The sequence below is a fragment of the Alosa pseudoharengus genome, unplaced genomic scaffold (assembly GCF_046254945.1).
Source record: "Alosa pseudoharengus isolate Yale_2024_CS ecotype anadromous, Long Island Sound unplaced genomic scaffold, YU_APseudo_1.1 YU_APseudo_1.1_scf_17, whole genome shotgun sequence".
In the NCBI taxonomy this organism is placed as follows: Eukaryota; Metazoa; Chordata; class Actinopteri; order Clupeiformes; family Clupeidae; genus Alosa; species Alosa pseudoharengus.
Genome location: NW_027468640.1, coordinates 24,504,032 through 24,526,518, shown reverse-complemented (window position 1 = coordinate 24,526,518; position 22,487 = coordinate 24,504,032). Strand labels below are relative to the sequence as shown.

General features: G+C 44.6%; 1 protein-coding gene across 6 annotated transcripts in view; it reads right to left on the bottom strand.

The window, feature by feature from the left end:
• The window catches only part of LOC143127500 (multiple C2 and transmembrane domain-containing protein 1-like), a 164,728-nt gene that overhangs the window by 95,549 nt on the left and 46,692 nt on the right, over positions 1-22,487 (bottom strand). For all 6 annotated transcript variants that reach the window (XM_076289044.1, XM_076289047.1, XM_076289046.1 and 3 more), the window contains exon 2: positions 8,115-8,250. In XM_076289044.1, the coding sequence (XP_076145159.1) occupies positions 8,115-8,250 (136 nt within the window). The remainder of the gene's footprint in view (positions 1-8,114; positions 8,251-22,487) is intronic.

Here is a 22,487-nt window from a genome sequence, read left to right as displayed (position 1 = left end):
AAACATATGTCCTAATGAGGGGTCATTGCATCATGTATAAGGTCAAACCTTATCAAAACAGCCATGAGAGAATCGGACCAGATAACCAGATAAACTGTCCTATCTTGTCATACATGATCGGTACTTCTGAATTGTGGATACAGGGGAATTATTGTGCAATTATGCTAGTCGTGAAGAGCTTTATGGCCAAAGGCCGAGGCCAAAGCTAATGAACTGCACAAAACTGTTTTCATCTTGAAACAGATCAGCTTTCCACTCGGCTTCCAATTACAAGGTGAGCCATTTGCATTCTGGTGACGGATGATGTCATCTGCAGAGGGCAAGGCCCAGAACACACACACACACACACACACACACACACACACACACACACACGCACACAAAGCATGAAGGAAGCACTCTTAACCTTCATGTGGAGGTAATGACGCCAAATAAACCCGAAAGTTCACTTACTAAATGTATTTCAAACAATAATTTAAATATTTGCTGTGTATTTGGCAACAATTTAAGAATGAAATGCAATGAAAATGTATACTACTTCAACAAAAATAGAACTAAACTAGAGTATTTGTCCAGAGACAGACCTCCAACAAATCGTTTGCCTGTGGTTACATCCATAGCAAAAATTTTAACATTCTCATGCATGCAAGCATGTGATAGCCACTAGGTGGACATCCTACACCACTTCAGGCATCCAACAAGCACCTCATGTTTTCAGTGGGATATGACTCATCACCATAGACAGACCAGTAGAATCAGGTCTGGGCAACTGGGTGCTTGTGTCCTTTATTGATCATTTCCTTCAACACTTCTGCTTTACCAACATCAGAATCCCTTCACAGAGTGTACGTTCATATCTCCACTTGTGAAACTAACCGTCGTCACTAAAAGGCATTTGACTTGTTTTATGGTTAAGCCTGAGGACTTGCACACAACCTCAATCACAAAGCGGGAAAATTCACTGCAGTCAAGGCCGGCGACTCCATGTCAACGCTTTATGAGAAAATTGTGACTTAGCACAGGGTTGTTGTCTGAGAGAGCCAGTGGGCAGGAGCTTTCGTGTCCAGTAAAGACGAAGAAAGTTTGAGTCACGACGCAAGGGGATTACACGCGGGAAAAACAAGGGGAGCCCTCGTATATTCCCCCCCCCCCCCCGTGATATACTGGACAGAATTCAGCCAGGCATCACATTGGCTGTCACGCCGGCCTTATTTAAGAGGGAGAGAGCTATAGCCTTACCGGACTCCTCTCTCCTTACACATCGCAACGGATCCTGTCAACGGGATCAGCCGCCGAGCACATCTCCTCCACGGCCACTACCCCTGCATCGCACTCCAGAGGCCTGGATTAATGACTGCACCACACACACACACACACACACACACACACGTACACACACACACACGCACACACACACACACACACAGACGCACACACACACACACGCGCGCGCGCATACGCACACAGACAGACACAGACACACACAAACACAAACACACATAAAACACATACAAACATACAGAGACACAATCCCTCTCCACTCATGCAGGGCAGTGAGCATGACCAGGCTGCTCATGAGAGTGTAAAGTGTGTGTGTGTGTGTGTGTGTGTGAGTGTGTGTGTGTGTGTGTGTGTGTCTGTATGTGTGTGTGAAATGTGTGGGTTGAATTAGTGTGAATATATGCATACGTGTCTGAAATTCTATTTCTATACTCTGTGGAAAGACCCCACTTCCGCTCCACCACTTCAACAAGAAACGTCACACTACCAGTAACCCAAGACTGGAAGAGCAGAGACACAGCACTCAAACAATCCTCCATAGAAATGCATGGGGTTAGTTTGTAACACCAAATATGGCAGTTGTCCACACATATCCTGCCCCTTCCGCAGCAAAACATGTGAATACACTGTGCCAATCATGTGGTGTGTTGTGAATACATTGTGCTAATCATGTGATGTGACCTCGTTGCTGGAGCAAAGTCGGTGTCATGATGCCTTGTGCACGCGCAGTTCTGCCCGAAATAGATGCCCGATAAGTGCCCAAAAAGCATTACAACATGACCTTCCATAAGTTTATTTCACAATAAAATTAGAAGTATAATTAGACCGTCATTCAGCCGCCTTCACAAGATAATAAAAATCAAGGGAGAGTCACAAAGCGGCAATCATGTCCTGTCTCTGGTCTTGTGGAGTCATTTCCCCAAGCATTTTACTTCAGGTCATTAAATATTGAAAGAAATGGCTCCCGGCCAGCCTAAAGAGCTTCTGGCTAAGTACAAATATTTATTTACCGTATAAAAACAGCACACAATCACAGCATAACATGACATTTAAGGCCAATAAAGAGAGAGCACACACTCAGTGGCCACTTTTATGACACAATAATGACCACTAGCATATGGCACTAAAAGAATCTTAGATAAGTTTCAATAGTAATTGAAGATAGATATCAATATTACCATAAAATAAGTACCATTAAAGCAACACCAAAGAACTTTTCCTCTGCACTAGCCTATTTGTTTATCCAGCGCGGCTTTCAAATAACAATGTCCACAGACAAGGTAGAATATGTTGCATGATTTTATGAAAGTAGCCTACGATGTATTGCGACATCAGATGCAAGTCAAATTTGTAGTTTCTCATGTCTCATTCCATCGAACTACAGATCCGCTACCCGATCTGGCAAACTTACATAGTGCGGTTATAGCCGATAGAGGGCCGCGAAGCTAATGCAGAAAGTGCCGTTCCCCCTTTTACAAGTTGATGAACCACTGAAACGATTTTGGAAACATTATTTTAAGGTACAAAAAACTCTTTGGTGTTGCTTTAAATAAATTCAGTATCAGGAAGCAAACAGCCATTTAAATTCATGCTTGCTTCCGGGCCTCTGCATGAAGTCTGAGGCCCATGTTTACTGTATTTTTTTCTGGGCCGGTGAGTGTGTTGTTGAGGTACAGTAAGGACAAGAGGGCTGCCTGCCTCATAGTGTGTGTAAATGTTTGTGTGTGTGTGTGTGTGTGTGTGTGTGTGTGTGTGTGTGTGTGTGTGTGTGTGTGTGTGTGTGTGTTGGTGTATGCAAAGAAAGAGAGTGTGAGGTGATATCTGGTTCATAGTCAAGTGTCAGCAGGCTTCTGTCTGACACACACACACACACACACACATACACGCAGTCTCTAGCATACACGTAATTCACACAATGTCAGTTTTTCATTAGACTGTGCTGACAGAGGGAGTCTATGAGTTCTTATCATCAGTGTGCATTATGCTAGCTCAGGATCTCATCCTAACCTCCTCCCTCCCTCTCTCTTTCCCTCCCTCCCTCCCTCCCTCTCTCTCTCTCTCTGTCTCTCTCTCTCGCTCACACACACACACACACACACACACAGACACACACACACATGCACACACACAAGTCTATAACAGTGGGTCAGAGGGCTTTCAAAGAGGGTATTCAAAGGGCTGCAACAATGACACAGCTCTGCAGAACAGCTCTCAAATCAGACAAAACCCATCACAGTCTCACTTTTATCCTTGTAAGTTCAAAGAGAACACTGATCCTTGTTCAGCAGTGCTTTAAAGCACTTCTTGTGAGTGTCCATTGATGTGACCTTACCAGCCAAAGTGAAGGTTAAAGTGTATATCCCATAGGCTCAAAGGCAGAGCAGACTGTTCACCATATCAAGTCTCCACAGTGGGTATTGAGGCAGTCGTAAGTCATAATAGTGTCAAAAATATGAGATAGGGATACGACTTCAATTACAGACTTCTGTATGTTATGGCGATGCAAGAATAGACCTTCCCATATCTTATGGACAGTGCTATCATCGGCACTAGATGGGGATATGTATAGTGCAGCACTACTGTAGGTTACTCATAACATACTCATAACTCAGGACATAACTGATGTCCTTACTAATCTGATTCTGTCTGTAGAGTCACCTGTACTGTAGGCGTTGTAAGAAATGAAATGCCCTTGGTGCTTTTTGGCTGGTATCACGCTGGGTCTCTGAGTGAGATCTGATGTTTGTGACATCACTTGCTTTCCCTTGGTTTCTCCCTTCCTTCTCTGATACAATCTGACAGTGCGCACACACACACACACACACACACACACACACACACACACACACACACACACACACACACACACACACACACACACACACACACACACACACACACACACACACACACACAGAGAGAGTCATACAGTGGACAGTAGTACAAGAACACAGTATGCATTTTTCACTGGTCTTATTGAAACAGAAAAAACACAATATATATTATATATATATATATATATATATATATATATATATATATATATATATATATATACTGTATATATATATTATAAATAAAACAGTATGTTGCTGGCAATCTTCTTCAGCAGTAGGTACAGAACTTCAAATATTTGCCAATAGTTTGGTTTTAATAAAAAACACCTTCAACACAAAACAAATGTCACATCTGTCAAAGCCCACATAATTATGCATCAATTTCATAAAATGCCCTCGAGCAAGCCAACAGCAATGCACAAGTTACCATTTCAAAATGGCAAGAATTCCTTAGTGAATCAACTCTGTGTCCTGATACTGTACAGCATACACAAGTCCATGTCATTTGATTTCATATAAAGCACCAATTGCCTCTGTCCTCTAATTGCAAATGAATGTGGAAATGAATATGTGGATGTCTCACTGGACAATAAGGTTTGTTATGAGCTCATTGCACTCACCGTCAATGGCAATTCAGACCAATGATAAGACTTCTCATGTCGTTTCAGGAGAGTAGGTTGGCCTCTCTCAGCTCTCTCCTGTCCTACTTCAGATGACTGAAAGTGCTGCCAGGCTACATCCATAGCCCAGTAATGACAGGCCAGGTGAGGACTAATGCTCCAGTTAAACACCTTGATTTAGCATAAGATGACCTACATTAAACACACAGTCTGGACATCTCCCCATCTTGTTCTTGCTTGGTGTAGTGCATAACACTACACAAAGATGCTACTCGGTCAAACATGGATACACTAAAATAAAAAAATAAAAAAACAATAAAATTCAATTAAGGCCACTTGCCCTGATCTGACTTACATACCACTCTAATGACTACATTTGCATCAATTACATTCAATCATTAAGCTCTTTAATGCTAATGGCCTCGCAGCTCAACTGTGTGCACACTCACACTGTCCGCTGAAATTGAAGCCATGACCTCACCTCTGCATTGTTGGAACCTTTCATCACCAAGGGAACAACAGGGACAATTTCCACTCATACTGTACTACACCCTGTACAATACAATACAATACATTGCATAATAGCATTATCTACCACTTGGAGTTCTGGAGCTCTTGTCCTCTGCTTTGAATGGCCATGGCTCACTCCGACAGGCATCACAGGTCACTGGCTGTTCAATCCATTGGAAACGCTGCAGGTAAGCAGCTCAGAGGACTCAATGGCCTCCTGTCAGACACCGGTGGCTGCTGTCACCGGGGCCTTTGAGATCAGGGTGACAGTGTGGTGAGGAAGAAAGAGAGAGAGAGGATGAGGGGTCTTAACCTCCCACGATCCTCTACGCTCAGTGCATCAATGACCACATGTGACAATGACCATCAGTGACCACACTGACAATGGTCGCAGTGATAAGACTGCACAAGTCAAGGGATGTCTTTGATACGTGAAACAGACACCCATCTAGTCCCGTATGCAGTCTACCTGCCTGACAGACCAGAAATGTACATTCTTTATTTCTGGTTTGAAGTTTTGCTGAGAACTCATGTGGAACTCATGTGATTGCATAAGCTGCATATCAACCAAAGATCTTTCCATGCCACATGAAACCATACGGTCCATCTCAAAGGGGTTTGACACTGAGGTGGGTATCACTCATTTCTTGGGAGCAAACACTACACACACACACACACACAGCAGGAAGAGTTGTTATCGCGGCTCACTGGGTAGAGCACTGTCTAACACCACACACTGCGACTCCTAAAATAGCATTCCAGAGCTAATCAAGAGATTTCAAGCTTGAAAAACTGCAGCCCCCATTTGAAGCTAGAAAGCTGCAGCCTATTGTGCTCACCATCCAGAGAATAGATGTGACTGAGGAGAGGGATGTATAACTGGCAGGCTAATCCTTCATATATTACAGACCTCGAAACACAAAGCATCACCGCTCCGAGGCACCTCTGACGGAGCGGGAGCTACTTTCGCCGGGGCAGACACAAAATGGACGTCGAGAGTGACAAAGAGCCGAGCCGAGCGAGATTGGAGATGTGGGAGAATTTACGGACTTTTCAGGGCCACTCTTCAAACCGCCGCGCGAGGTTGGCAGGAGGCGCTGGCACTCTGCCACCCTGCCAGCACACACACGGAGGGGACACGAACACCAACACCGACACCGGCGCGTGCCCAAGACGAGCCCCTGAGCCCTGTCAGTCCACTCCGCGGCGGCTGTGAGAGCTGGGCAGGTTCGACAGCTCTGTTCGTGTGTTAAATATCCGCGGCTAATGCACCGGGAGTCTGCCGTAATGCGACTTAACGTCTAGGAGTGCTCCGCCACAGGGGGGCAGGTCCTGTGTTGAAATGGTGCGTGTGGGAGTCAGTTCTGAACTGCCGTTACTGATGCTGGCTGGCAAAAAAAAAAAAAAAAATCAGTAAGACATTTTTTAAGCCAGTTATGTAACCTGCCTTTACAAAAGGCATTTGATCTGAAGAATTTCAAGTGGTTCAACCAAGATATTGGCATTTATGTCATCAAGTAATAGCCATGAAATGCAGTTCCAAGTGCAGCCTGCGTCATTTTATGCATTCACTTTTCAATCATGCTATTGCCATCCATGGGAATGAAGCTTAGCGCTAACGCTTTCGCCCACCTAATCACTGAGTGGTGTGTGTGTTTGTGTGTGTGTGTGTGTGGGTGTGTATGAGCGCTCTGGCTAACGTAGCCACTCTGCTCATCTCTCAGCTCATTACCATCACCCAGAACTCCCCAAAGGCCCTTGAGTCAGCCTCCCCGGGTGTGTGTGTGTGTGTGTGTGTGTGTGTGTGTGTGTGTACTGTATGTGGGTGTGTGTGCGTGTGTGTGTGTGTGTTTGTGGAGTCTTCCTGGGCTCGCCCAGGCTCCTAATGAGACCATTAGTGTCCACACAGTCAGGACGAGCCCAAGGCATCAAAACTTTGCCACACACACCGTCATCAAAACGTCAACCCCCCTTACAAAGGATGACTCAGGCTCCTGTCTGTCACACGTATCCCACACACGTGTGTTTGAGTGCATGTGGGTGTGTGTGTGTGTGTGTGTGTGTGTGTGTGGCACACATCTCGTTTTCTGTGTCTATCCAACTGGATACTACAATGTAGTCAACTACCATGAGACAGACTGATGTGAGGGAAAAAGTATACTGACAAAAGAGCAGATTTGCTTCTCTGCAGAATAAAGGCATGAAAAAAAAAAAAATATGTGACAGAAACGCTTGTCAGCGCGTGTCAAACAGCGGGAATTCTCCAGAAACAACCTCAGCATGCTCATCTGCTCACGAGCAGAGGCTGGGGTTCAGGGGTTGTTGTGACAGCGGCGTTAGGCTGCCTCTCCACTTTCAGCAGCCAGCCTAACAGACTCCTCAGTAAAGAAATTAGCAGAGAGATAGGACAATAATAAAAGGCACCAGAGATGAGAGATAGATCAGCAGTTAGATAGATCAACTGATTCATAACCAGGTATGCATGTATACCGGTACATACATACACAGAGAGAGCAGGAAAGAGAGAGAGAGAGAGAGAGACAGACAGACAGACAGAGTGAAAGAAAGAGACAGTTAAGAGAGAGAGAAATAGAGTAAAGGTAGAGAGAGAGAGACAATAAGAGAGAGAGAAGAATTCAGTCTAGTTAACTCTCACCTCCTCGGCCCCTGATGGACAGATTGTTGCCCTTCTTCATACAGAGGGAGAAGGAGGAGTAAGAGAGAGAAAGAAAGAAACAGAGAGTAGGGAGGGAGAGAGAGAGAACGAAAGAGAGAGGAAATAAAAGAGAGAGAGAGAGAGAGAGAGGCTGTGCATAACCAAAAGGTAGAGTAAAGAATTCAGTCCAGTAAAGAATTCAGCCCTCACCTCCTCGGTCCCTGATGGCCAGGTTGTTGCCCTTTCTCAGGGTGATGTCCAGCTGGTACATGCTGGGCTTAGGGGGCGGAGGCGGCGGTGGAGGAGGAGGGGGTTCCGCATTACTCGGCTCCACAATGTTAATCCCCTGAAGAAGACAAGAGCAGAGAGGAGAAGAGAAAGACAGTCAGTGTCATAGACAGCATACAGAATGGATGTGAATTTGAACAGGGTTCCTGCAAAAAAAAAAAAAAAAGCACTTCTTTCTTTTCTTTAATACAATGCACAAGTGATTATGTGAGAAGAGGATGTTTCTGTAAGCTTCTAGGTGATGTGCATCTCAAAGAGGCCCAAAGTAGCCTACAAATCAAACTGCGGCAGAAGCTGCAACACACTTGCCCTGAGCCCTGAGAAATTCATTAGTCCAGTCCATCAGGATACACTCACTTCCTGCATTTTCCGGGAAACCCGCCAGTTCTTCCTAAGACTTTTTCTTTGAGTTGTTTCTGAGCAAGCAAGCACATTCTCCCCAAACTGTGCTGCTGTTAGCAAGACGAGTATCCTGTTCTCCGGTCAGTTGACAGGAGTGACAGCCAGCAGGTCCGAGCGACACACAAAGTGAGGCATATAGAGACTACGACACCCACAGCATCCTGAGTCAAGTGGCTGTGCCAAGGAGTGACTAAGGACACAACATTCATTTTTGCTAACGCCATCACCATCATTAGGCCTCCTGGGGACTTAACAAGCGCCGGGCATCTGGCTCATGGCACGGACTCTGGCACTGCCCCATGCTGGACCCGCACCAGGAGACGCATGAGGCGAGATGCAGGCAGCACTAACTGAAGCAGCTCTAGTAATGTGAGATCATGTGAGCTGAAACTTACAGATAAGCACAGTTTTAGAGAACGGGTATCACTGCTTTCCACAGAGGTCATTTAGATGTGCTACCTGCAGATCAGAATACAAAAAAAAATAGCAAGCAATTTGCTAATTGTATTCTATTTGATTATACTACTTTTAAAATGATGAATGAACCGATAACTGGTGGACACAAATGAACAATATGTGTGCATGGCTTTACAACAAACTGTGTCAAAAGATCAGGTAAAAAGAAATGCCTTCAGACCACCACAAGTATGTAGGACAACTGCTTCTACCTCAGAGAAATAATCAATATTTCATATTTTGCCTGCTAGCTTTCAGTTCAGTGTGACACCTTCTCACACCATGGCCTGTTTACATGAATGCCATTCAGCACAACCTGCTCATGTTTAAGCCAATTCACAAGCCAAAGGTTTTAAAATCATCAAGGTCAGCCATCACTAATTGCAACTATATGGGTACAGTATGTGCAGACTGAGAGTTCATAATGCTGCTTTAGAGCAAACCAGAATGTGCAGGGAGTCTGCAGCAGCAGTCTGGTTAAAATGAAAGGCTTCGCTCAGGTCAGTCACAGAAAACACTGGGGCATAAACACAACACTCAGTCACTGGGACAGGTTCAAACATAAGCCGTTTCCCCTTTTCATATAAACACTGAGTTTGGGAAAAAAACAGAAATGCTACTTCTCAGAAATGCTACTTCTCCCATTGGAAATAATAGAAAAAAAAATATTGTGATGGCAATAACTGGGGTCAAGAATATACCAAAACACACCCGCCCCCTCCTTTAGCCACTTACGTACATCTTCCCCTGTGATTCTGAGCGTCAGTGAAAACATTGTTACAGTAAATTCTGTTTACAACTAGTCAAGTCTTCTCAGGCTATTTTGAGACCAGAGAAGCCAACAAGCTTCTAAATAAACCAACAGCCCGCGCCCGGCATGACGAAGCACGATCGCAGAGTGACCTGAAGCGGTCAGGAGATTATGTAATTAACACACTCCTACACCGTCTCCATGAAAGGCACTGAGAACATAAGCGGCACGTGCCACATCTGTCACAGCTGGAACAGGATCCACGCCATCACATCCTCTCTGTCTACACCCGCTAGCCACTCTCTTAACATAATGTTCCCATGACTACACATATACATACTCTATGCAAATCTACGGAAATATTTACGCACAGAGTCTAACAGATAGACAGAAACACTCCCACATGCACACAGAAACTGTGATGCAAGTCCATTGTAAACAGGCTACAATCACATAGCTGATATCTGCACGATCAGTGGCACCTTGTTGACATGCTGCGTGTCTGCTTTAATATGGTCACCACACTGCAAAAACTGCTTATCTAACAAAATCTAACCAAGTGTTATTAATCTTATATCAAGATAAAAAAAACTAGTTGGTATTGTTTTCAGTATAAAGAGACTTACCGAGCGCTTTCTTATGAAATCATTTGACTTAATTAAAAAAAAAATTGACTTATTTTAAGACATCTCATCTTGAAAACAAGCAAATTTGTCTGCCAGTGCGTTAAGCAAATTTGTCTTAAAAACAAGCAAATTTGTCTGCCAGTGCGTTGAGCAAACTTGTCTTGATAAGACTCCTTAAAATAAGTTAAAGTCTTCTTAAATTAAGTCAAAATGATCTTTTGAGAGGGCGCTAGGTAAGTATTTTCGTACTAAAAACAATACCAAATAGATTTTTTAATATTAAGATAAGATCAATAACACTTGGTTAGAATTCAGTTTTTGCACTGCATAAAGAGCCAAGAGAGAGTTAGTGTTAGTGTTAGTGCACAGAGAGAAATACAGTAGATGCTGCAAAATAAGGGCCAAGCCTCCAGCACATTTCCAATCAGAGCATCACACAGAGAGGAGAGGCGGGGGAGCAGCAGAGGCCGTCCCAACACATGCCCGTGCATAAAGCAAGTTGACACTCCTCCCACGCATCAGCTCAAGGAGGTTTGCAGAAGTGCCTGCAGCTTATTAAAAATAAACATACAGTGCGAGCACTTGTATTTACTCAGTCGTTTTCTCATACGCATGCAGTCAACACAGACATAGCTCTTCCCCGAATGCAATTGACATTAACGTGCAGATAAAAATATATTTTTATATCACTCCTTGACAAATAAAGCTGTTCTACCAATATTGCATCAACATGACCAACAGAGATATCTGAAAGTGCTTCAAGTGTAACTGCACTTCTAATTGGCTATCTCTTGAGAGCATCTCCTTTGTGTTTGACCCTGTGATCCTTTTTTGATGAGCCCTTGACCAATAAGCAGGAGGCTGAGGTAGCCAGTCCTTGTCCTCCTCTCTTGAGGCTGCTGACCTGTGACTGGGCCTTGTGAGGTCACGGTGGAGAAGCCTCACAGGCTCCCACCCAGCCCTACACGCTTAGAGAGCTAACAACCTCCCTTTCACTTTGTCATGGCTAAAGGTGACATTAACTGGCAAGTTTTATGACAGCTGAATGAAGCACTCCCCCATTCCTGCCGCAGTGACACCTCTGTGAGACACAAAAACTATCGGACTGCCGCTGGTGCCACTAGAAAGCCCTTATCACGGTGAACTGCGAACTGTCAACCATACACACATACAGTATAACACACACAAACAATGCATACACCAATATAACACAAGAGGCCCTAAGACACAGTATGGACATGGAAGTTGTAGCATCCATTACTTCAGTATCAATTCTAATAAGTGACATTAACTATAACATTAACTAACTATTAACTAACTACTAACTATTATCTATCTCACTAACAGCAAGTATACAAGTAGGCCTATGCATACTTTCAGCCATTCTGTGCACATACTCCATTAACCCAAACCACAATCACAAACCGCCCACTATCATAAAAGTTCCACTGCAGACAACAACTTGATGAGACTCTGTAACTTTCCCTGCAGTTCCCATATGAATGATTCTTCTCCTCTTCTGGCTCATCAAAACGGAGAGATGGGTGCGTAGGCTGACAGCTTCCCCACTGCTTCCTCTATTTTACCACAAGATAAATCAAAGGAGATGAGATTATAATTATGCCCTCTAGCATATGTATTACACTTACAGGCAGGTTTCATTGGGTAGGTTCCATTTTTAGACTCCCAAATGATTTTGCCCTTTATTTCAGGGTGCTGCAGAGACTGTGATGTCAAACAAAAATACTTTATAAAGACTCCGAAATGGAAAAAGTGCCCCTGAAAAAATACAGTAGGTCTACACACATCATAACTTGTTAAAAAATAAAAGATATTTTCCGAATGTGAGAATTTCTGTTGAAGTTGTGAGTCACTGCGTTTACATGACAGGTCAGTCAGAGAGGTGAATCTCCAGTCCTGTCCAGTCCAGCAAATCTGACCATCACTGGTGAGATGCCAAGCACAGCCTACCTAAGTGTGCATAATGGTACAGACCCTTTGACATCAATCTATACTGACAACCCATGAGATGACATAACTACCTGTAACCCCTAGACATGCGAGCAACTTCTCCATGCCATCCCACGAACTCCCACTGCAGAGATGAAGATGAAAGTGTGTTCAACCGGAATACTGTGAGCCCCTGAAGCCTCTGAGATGTGGGGAATCTTGGAGAGCATCTCATGCTGTTAGACATTTGTTTACATTCTATTTATGTACTACCGAGTGTTACATTCAGGGTGTAGCCTACTAAGGTGTGTGACTGCACACAGCAGCTTTTAATATCAGCTTCTCTACGCACACAAACAGAAAAACACCTCAAAACCTTATCATTAGAACATCAGATTTAAAACCACTGCATCTCTCCAAAGCAACAGGCACTCCATCTTCCATCTGGATATGCACTGATAACACTCCTGTGATTATAGTAGATACAGTATTGATTATAGTAGATACAAACTGATGAAGCCCATTGTTCAACATATAATATGAACTGACCAAGGGGTTTAAGGAAGTGCATTAAAGCCTAACTGGCTAACTGGTCTAAGTTCACTTCAAGTGAATTATGCTAAGCTACTGTAGGCTAACAGTGTCAGACTGGGTTATATCACACACAAAGAAGAGAAGAGTATGTAACCTCTTATCATAACTTTCCGGGAGATGGCAAATACGCTTACGTTCCAAAAAGTTGCCGTGTTCTTTTAAGGACTGCTGGGCTGAGCAGGACAGTGAGAGGTTGAGGTGAGACTGTGCCTTCATCACCAAAGCCATCACTTATTACGTTCCCATAGCTCTCCAGTAGCTTTCGTTTTGAGTGACCACGTGTTATATTGTATACATGTATTATAATCTCATCTCCTTTGATTTATCTTGTGGTAGAATAGAGGAAGCAGTGGGGAAGCTGTCAGCCTACGCACCCATCTCTCCGTTTTGATGAGCCAGAAGAGGAGAAGAATCATTCATATGGGAACTGCAGGGAAAGTTACAGAGACTCATCAAGTTGTCGTCTGCAGTGGAACTTTTATGATAGTGGGTGGTTTGTGATTGTGGTTTGGGTTAATGGAGTATGTGCACAGAATGGCAGGAAGTATGCATAGGCCTACTTGTATACTTGCTGTTAGTGAGATAGATAATAGTTAGTAGTTAGTTAATAGTTAGTTAATGTTATAGTTAATGTCACTTATTAGAATTGATACTGAAGTAATGGATGCTACAACTTCCATGTCCATACTGTGTCTTAGGGCCTCTTGTGTTATATTGGTGTATGCATTGTTTGTGTGTGTTATACTGTATGTGTGTATGGTTGACAGTTCGCAGTTCACCGTGATAAGGGCTTTCTAGTGGCACCAGCGGCAGTCCGATAGTTTTTGTGTCTCACAGAGAGGTCACTGCGGCAGGAATGGGGGAGTGCTTCATTCAGCTGTCATAAAACTTGCCAGTTAAAGGGAAACTTGGCAACTATTTCAACGTAATAAACCCGTTTAGAAATCATTCGGATGGTTAAATGGTGAAAAGCCATCACTTATTACGTTCCCATAGCTCTCCAGTAGCTTTCGTTTTGAGTGACCACATGTGGGCGCTCACTCCACTGACCAACACCTACAGTAAGAGCCTCTCCAAGTTGTCATGTCATGTCACAACATGTCCTCAGTTAAAGGGTGTGCAGCAGGACTTCCATTTCCAGACAGACTGTTGCCATGCATCAAAAAAAGGTGGCTGAAACTAATGGTCAATGCCACCCTGCATTCGCTCGCTGTAATATGACTCATGAGTCATGACTTTCAGAAAAAGTAAATGAAGAAGGGGAAACTGTAGCACAAGTGGCAGCATAGGCTACTGACCTTGTGTCCAAATGCCGCGGTTCAATTCCAACCGATGGTCATTTCCAAAATCCCACTTCCATTTATCTCTCCCTCTCACTTCCTGTCACTCTCAACTGTCCTATGCGCCTAAAGGCAAAAAGCACACCCCGAAATATACTTAAAAATAAATAAAAGCCAACTTCACAAAAGCCTCGAGCTGAAATGCGTTTCAGTTTACCACATAAACAATGTCGTCACACATGATCTGATGTCAGGTAACATCACCCTGTGTGGCTAGCTAAGACAGGATCTGGTGTCCCTCCTCACGGGATCACCGGTCTCACCTTCTGCTCTCAGCCAATTCAGCATCCGGTGCTCACACAGCGTTGTGCCGGTGGCCGCCATGCAGACGCGGAGGCTGGCCAAAGACGTGGCGCCGGTGGTGGCGGGAGTCAGGAGATGGCTGACCGTGCCGCGCCGTGCTGCGCTGTGCAGCGAGATCGGTGAATAATGAATGAGACTCACTTGAGGGCGCGCCGGCACACGGCCAAAGCGGTGTCACCAAAGCACTTACACTCTGTGTTCTGGAGGCCTTATTGGCCAAATCACATTTTATCAACAGAGGGCAGAGCGCTCATAGCACAGGGAGGACTGCCAGGGGAGTGTGTGTGTGTGTGTGTATGTGTGTGTCTAGGTGTGTGTGTGTGTGTGTTTGTGCGTGTGTGAGAGTGTGTGTGTGTGTGTGTGTGTGTGTGTCTAGGTGTGTGTGTGAGTGTGTGTGAAAGAGAGAGACAGAGAAAGAGAAGTGAGGAAAAGAGAAATGAAGACCATGGGAAGGATATAAGGCATACAAAAGAAATGTAATCAGTATCAGGTTCTGTCCATAGCTATTTAAATTCTGCTGCAAAAATCTCTCATTCTAGGGGGATAAGGTGGGATCTTTTCACTCCAGTTGAATCAGCCTGGGCAGATGGATAGTATGCTGAGCCACCTGATGGCCTGATGTGTGTGGATTTGGTATTTACAAGGCAGAATTCACCAGGTAGCGAAGGTCATTCAGCCATAGAGATCAGGGAACTACAGAGATCAGAGGCCCTGGTTTAGCAATCTAGATGGATGCCAAGCACATTGTTCAAAAGGGTTGCTCTTAACTTTCTTAATTAATCATGGGTGTGTTTCAGGCATACCATCAAATGAATCAATCACTAACCGCAACCTTACTTACCAGACCCACCATACCTTTAGCAACAGACCCACCATACCTTTAGCAACAGACCCATAATACCTTTAGCAACAGACCCATCTTATCTTTGTAACTGACAGCAATTCATATTACAGGCCCCACATATAACAGCATCCATCAATCAGAGCTCACTTGACAAGATCCTAGCGACACCTGTATCATGGCAACGCTTCTTCTGACATGAAGATGGGTAAAATTCCTTTTCTCTCCTCTTCCTCACCCCCTCGCTCACACTCCTGTCCCCCTTTCCTCCCTCCCTTCCTTCCTCTCCTCCTCTTCTCTCCTAAAAGCCTCTCGTGGGACGCGGGACATTTAGGCATATTTGCCCTTCTCGAGCTCTCTCTCTCTCTCTCTCTCTCTCTCGGGATGCAGGGCATTTAGGCATATCTGCCCCTCTCTCTCCCTCTCTGCATAACAAGCAGATCAGTGCTTGTACAGTGGAGTAGAGCGCTCATGAATAGGAAATCACACAGATAAGGTTACCAGAGGGCCGGGACACTCTGCTGTATGAGACGATTATGATCAAGTCGTCAATGGGATATTCCACACCAGTGGATTCATGCTCCCTGGACAGAACGGGATAGTGCTGACCCCAAGGTGAGGAAAGTGGACGAGAACACTGGATCGTTAAACAGAGTCCAGTTCAGTTACGCTCACACACAGGAGTTACTACTGCAAAAGTGCCCTCCAAATATATGACAAATTATTAGAATTAAATGAAGTCAAAATTATCTTACCCTTTACTCTTTATAAAAACAAAAAACAACGGTTACACTTTACTTGACAGTATCGACATAAGAGTGACATGACACTGTCATGAACGTGTCATAAACAAGTCATAAACGTTTATGACATAACTCTTCTGTGACATTCGGTTTTTGTCATAAAGGGTTAGGGTTCATGTCTCATGACCGTGTCATATGTTCATGCCAGTGTCATGTCACTCTTATGTCGATACTGTCAAGTAAAGTGTTATTTTTGATCATAATATAAGATTAATAACGCTTGGTTATGCATTTTTTGCTGTGCACAAGCATTTTAGGGGGGACGTTGTGAGTGTGGGAATGTGACGGAACCTTCTGGAAGAGAAGGTTAAAAAACAGATGAGAAAAAAAAAGAGATGAGGAGTCGGAGTCTGCTGGCGTTCCTATTACTCTCTCCCAGGCTGATGCATGGAGCTGTCCACCACACTCCACTCTCCATCTCCGAGTCTCGGAGCCCGCATCACAGCGTCCAGATGAGTCCCAACGCTAGCCCTGGGAAAGCCCTAACCGCGCACGCACACATTTGTGTGTGTGTGTGTCTGTGAGTGAGTGAGTGTGTGTGTGAGAGTGTATGTGTATGCATGTGTGTGTGTGTGTGTGTGTGTCTGAGCGTGTGCGTGTGGGTGTGTGTGTGTGTGTGTGTGTGTGTGTGTCTGAGCGTGTGTGTATGTGCGTGTGTGTCTGAGCATGTGTGTGTGTGTGTGTGGTGCTGGCAGTTCATTTGCAGCCTGCGACTGCCCCTCTGATTAGATAACCACCAGTGTTCATAATGAGCATCCGCATGACATTCACCCCACAGCAAGACCACCCCCCACCCCCCCTGCCCACACCCCCCCCCCACACACACACACACACACACACCCATCCAATCTCCACCCCAGTCAGTTCCCTAGGCCAGTCTGTCTTATTTCAGCATTCAGTAATGACTCTCTTGCCCATCTCTCCCTTACTGATGAGGTTGTTAGTCAGCAGGCTGGGCCCCGAGGCTGCTTCACATGACTGTGGCCGTTTATATTTAAAGTGTGTGGAGTCGCATGGCCGAGCGTGACGTTGGCCAGAGAGTGATGAATGTCAGGGGCGTCATTTGGATAATTATCTTATTTTGTTTTCCCCCTTCTCTTCCCTATGTAACATGAGGAAAAGGGGTGGAGGCTAACTTTGCATTGGTGGTATGACATTATGGATTTGCATTGATTTTTTGGCATATAAAATCACAGAGAGATCTCTGTGATACATAAAAAAATCACAACAGATTTCTTGCTTTTGAGTGCCAGTGCCCTGGTCAGAACAGTGTCCAGAGTGTAACAATAGGAATTGTTGTCCCACGGACCTATTGTAGTTTGACACCTGAGACAGGGCAAGAGAGTGAATACATGTCTCAGCAAACTAATAGTGTGTGTGTGTGTGTTGCCCAGTTGGGCAGAATTAAGATATTCTGTAGCCCAAGTGAGTTAGAAGGAGCAGAATATAACACAGAGGAGTGCCTGTGGGCTCACGGTGGGCCATCAAGGACTAACCAAAGCCATCAGCGCCCGGGCCTGAACTACAGTGCATTACACTCAACCATACTGCCGGGTGTGGGGGACTGAAGGACAGTAATTCTAGAAACAAGGCTGCTTGGTTTGGTTGACTTCAGGCACACTTACATGTGAGAAGAGAATGAATACAAGTTTTCCACTCATTTCGTAGAGAGAACATCAGAAAGTTTTCCACAAAATGTCCAACATGGCGCTAGTAAAGGTTTCTTAAACATAAGAGCTGTTCCTGAGAAGAAAACAACCCTGAACAGTATGAATGTATCGCTACCAGACCCAGTTGGTCGGCCACAGTATTGCCCCAATCTCTCGCTCTGCTGGAGAGCTTCACATGGCACCATGGTTTCCATTAGTGAACAAAAAATTGCCTCATTTCCTACCATCAAGCCCAAGCCCACACACTACACGGTGTGATCAGGGATGGGTCCAGATAGACCCCCAGCTCTCTACTTTGCACTCCCTGCTTCTCACAAGGTCTCTTGTGTAAAGAGTCATTACAGGATTTCCTGTCAACACGGCTGTCTTTTTACCATCAGAGCTACCTATTCCAGTAATAGACCGTGGAGGGTGACACAGCAGAGAGAAAAAGTCACTATGAAAAAAACCCAATGAAAAAAGAAAGAACCATGACAGATGGAGGCTCGGCAGGAGAACTCATCCTAACCAGGAAATACAGCAGCCTTTTGGTCGGCAGTTGCACCCTTATCTGAGCCTGCTCTTTAGAGGCATGATCAATGGCTTTTTAAACTAACAGCAGCAGAGAGCAAGCTTCTAAATTAAACTTCAGTTCTTCCTTAATTAGACCAGGGGGGGAATAATGAAGCTCAGGGGCCAGGAAGACTCGGACGACAGAAGTCATCGCGCCATCATCCAAAGTATATGAAACAATGCTGAATTCAATTAGAAATACTGCTGCAGGAATTGGTTACACAAACATATCGACCCCCTGCAAAGGTAATTATCTACATGTCAGTCAAACTTTACAGTCGACAAGAGTGTGTGTGTGTTTTACTGAATAACTCTCAGTGTGGCCATTCAATTCATCAATCTTGGCAAAAAAGATAGTTGAGAAAGTTACTGTTTCAGTTGACTATGTAGCATAGCATCACCAGCCTCACTACTTCGTTTCACTTTGTGAAGACTGAGGAGGTACTCTGACTGGGGGATTGGGAAATGTCTCATAATGGGCATTCAATCTGAAATCATTAAAAATTAGTGAAAATTAGGGCTGTAGTGGAGGCTAAACGCAAGTAAACACAGTTTATCCACCTCTGAAATGTCAGAAATAGTTTATCCACCTTTCAAAAGAGTTTATTCACCAATTGCAACTTTTAACATTCAAAATGTCCACTGTATTATCCACATTCACAATATGTACACTCTAGGAACCATTTAATACCACTGATATTGTTATAAAGATTAGACAATAACCTCCTCTACCATCAAACATGTTCTGATACCGCACAGCGCAGTTCACCTCACAGAATTCATAGTTTCCCCCACCTCTTATTTTACCACTACATCTCTGGTGGAGATACTAGGCGGGCGGGGCCAGGCTAGTGTACAGTACATGTGTTGCACTGATGAAAATAAATTGAACTGAAATACACGCGCACCTCTGAGAAAAGGCTGTGCAACAGGCAGCATGTCAAGTCAAGTCAAGTCAAGTCAACTTTATTGTCAATCAAACCATGCAGATTGTGTTTCTCCCATACTCCAATGTGCAGTATTAAAACAAGATTTGACACACACTAAGCATAAACTAAACATAAGACTAAACATAGGACACCACTAGACAAGTGCAAATAAATATTTAACAGATAGACAAATCAGTATAAGTATAAGTATATATACTCTTTTGATCCCGTGAGGGAAATTTGGTCTCTGCATTTATCCCAATCCGTGAATTAGTGAAACACACTCAGCACACAGTGAACACACAGTAAGGTGAAGCACACACTAATCCCAGCGCAGTGAGCTGCCTGCAACAACAGCGACGCTCAGGGAGCAGTGAGGGGTTAGGTGCCTTGCTCAGGGGCACTTCAGCCGTGCCTACTGGCAACCCTCCGGTTACAAGTCCGAAGCGCTAACCAGTAGGCCACGGCTGCCCCAGCATCAACACAGCATATGGCAGACAGTGAGCTTACAGTTACACAGTTACCAGACTATAGTCAGGTTGAGGTATTTTACTGTGTGTAGAGCACACCTGACAGGTACGCAGAACAGACGTCACAGAGCTCGTTATAGTTCATTTGTGCTCATCAGTCTTCTTCTCTCCATAAACGTGTCATAAGGGACCTCTCCAACAAACAATACAGACATATGGAGCCGCATCTATCATATTAAACACAGATCATCGCACAGAAACACGGATCATCATAGACACAAGATTAGCCCTCTCCATATTTCATACCCATCAACCCACCCACACACTCACTCAACCACACACAAACACACACAAAGATACACACTGGCACGCACACATTACCTTAAGCTGAAAATACCATTTCTCCATGCAACTTTATTTAGCCACTTTCAAGAAATCCAACAGCACAACAGACATATCATATCGGTCATATATATCCCTCCACTTGCATCCAGTTTCAGCAGCCCTCCAGTGAGACTATGCTGATGCAATGGAAACAGGTGCAGGGGTTGAACGGAAAGATGTACTAACACACACACACACACACACACACACACACACACACTTTTGTTTGTGATGACAGGCACAGCTAGGGGGGCTGCCCTGTTTAATTGTGGATCATGTTTTGGCAAGGCACCCTCACCAAGCAGATTGTGTTAGGCTGTCCACCGAGGTACACTCCATGTGCCAAAATAAGGAGGTAATCTGATCTGATATCAAAAGGGCCACACACTTCAAAACAAGCCGAGCTACTGAGGTTATATCACCAAATTATAATATAAAAGCAACAAATATAGAAACATCTCCCACCACAACTCAACCGCAATCTCAATCACAGACCAAACAGTTGCTGAGGAAAGAGCTCTTTCTCTAAACTGCATTTTGTCTTTCAAGACCAAATTATACTGCAGAGACAGCTGCACTCATCAGTGTCAAGGCAAGAATTTCCCACCACCGCAATCATCTGACAACTTCTGGATAAGCTACCTTATGGCATTCCCTTAATGCTGTTTGCTTGACGTACCTGCCGAGCCGAATCCACCACCAGGCATACTGAGAGCATATTTTAATGGCCAGTGGGGGGGGTTCTACGTTCTTTAGTGGCTCTTTCAGCGGGCGGGAGAACGATGCAGTGACAGACCATACGGGGGTGTTACAGAAAGGAGGGCAGATTGATTTCAGACCCTTCCCAGTGTGCCGAGCTGCAGGGAGCTTTAATCCACCTTCTGCCCACTCACTGTTTCTCCCTCTCTCTCTATCCTTTTCACTCTCCCTCTCTCTCTCCTTCTCTCTCTCCCTCTCTCTCACCTACCTCTCCCATTGTCTCTGGCTGATGAGGGCCGGCCCATTCAGTGGTTATTTCTGTCCACTCACGCTCACACGCTCACACAGACACAACGCTGGGGGAAGTGTGAGAAGGCGCGCCGCTGTGGGACTCAAGCACTCACGCCACGGCGGTAGCCCCGAAAAAGCATTCTACAGAGAGAACCATTGTTAAGTCCTAATGCAGCGCTGTGTCCCAATCGCTGGGCATTCAGTTGAAAAAAAAGCCACTTAAATGGATCAAAGAGGCACTCTACAGGTAGCAGCCTCAGCTTTCAGTTCCCAAGCCCAAGCAAGGTATGGCTCCGTTCAAGAGAATGTGATGAGCTTTTCAAGAGCACAGAGGAGAATATAAGGAGCAACAGAAAAACCAGGAATAAAGCAGAAAGACTATATCGTTAATGTAATGCCGTGAAAAGTGCCACAGGCTGTACATTAAATGAGTCCTTGTCCCTCAACAGTTATGACTGCTGACAGAAGTGGAAGAAGTGGAAGCTTGTCAGAAAAAAAAAAGACTGCTTACGCAGGGATTCTGTCAAACGATATTTTTAAATCTGTCAGTTGGTTGAAAGCACTCAGGGGACCATTCAGTAAAAGAGTGAATTTCTCTCCCTCCATTTCCCTGTCATTTACATAAAGTTTCAAATCTAAAGTTTTTTTTTTTTTTTTATCATAAATAGAGCGCACAATGAGAAGATGAGTCATTGGAGCAACCAATGAAGTGAGCCAAGATTATCCACACATCTTACTTTCCAGCTTTCTCTCACACTCAAATATGCACACACACACACATACACACACACACACACACACACACACACACACGCACACACACACACACACACACACACACACACACACACACACACACACACACAGATTTTGTGTTTAAGTTTTTACTTTACAACGGTTGAGTCGCTATATAAACACTTCTATGTATTAACAGACAAAGATGGCCACAAGACAACAATTAGGGGTGACAGGAAGGAAGCAGTATTAGCTGCCAACAGAGTCAGGAGAACTTCTCTGGATGGCTCAGACGACAGAAGAGGATGCTGCCACCGCTAACAATCCTCCATCCAGGAGAAGCCGACTAAATGTCACCGACAGTGGCACCCCCAGCACGGGGAATTTGGATATTAAACCAGTGGCCATTCCTTAATGAGGCCCAGGAAGTGGTGTGCTTGTGTTCCATCAATCAGACTAATGACCCGCACCTCCAAGCGCCATCACTAGACCACGGGCC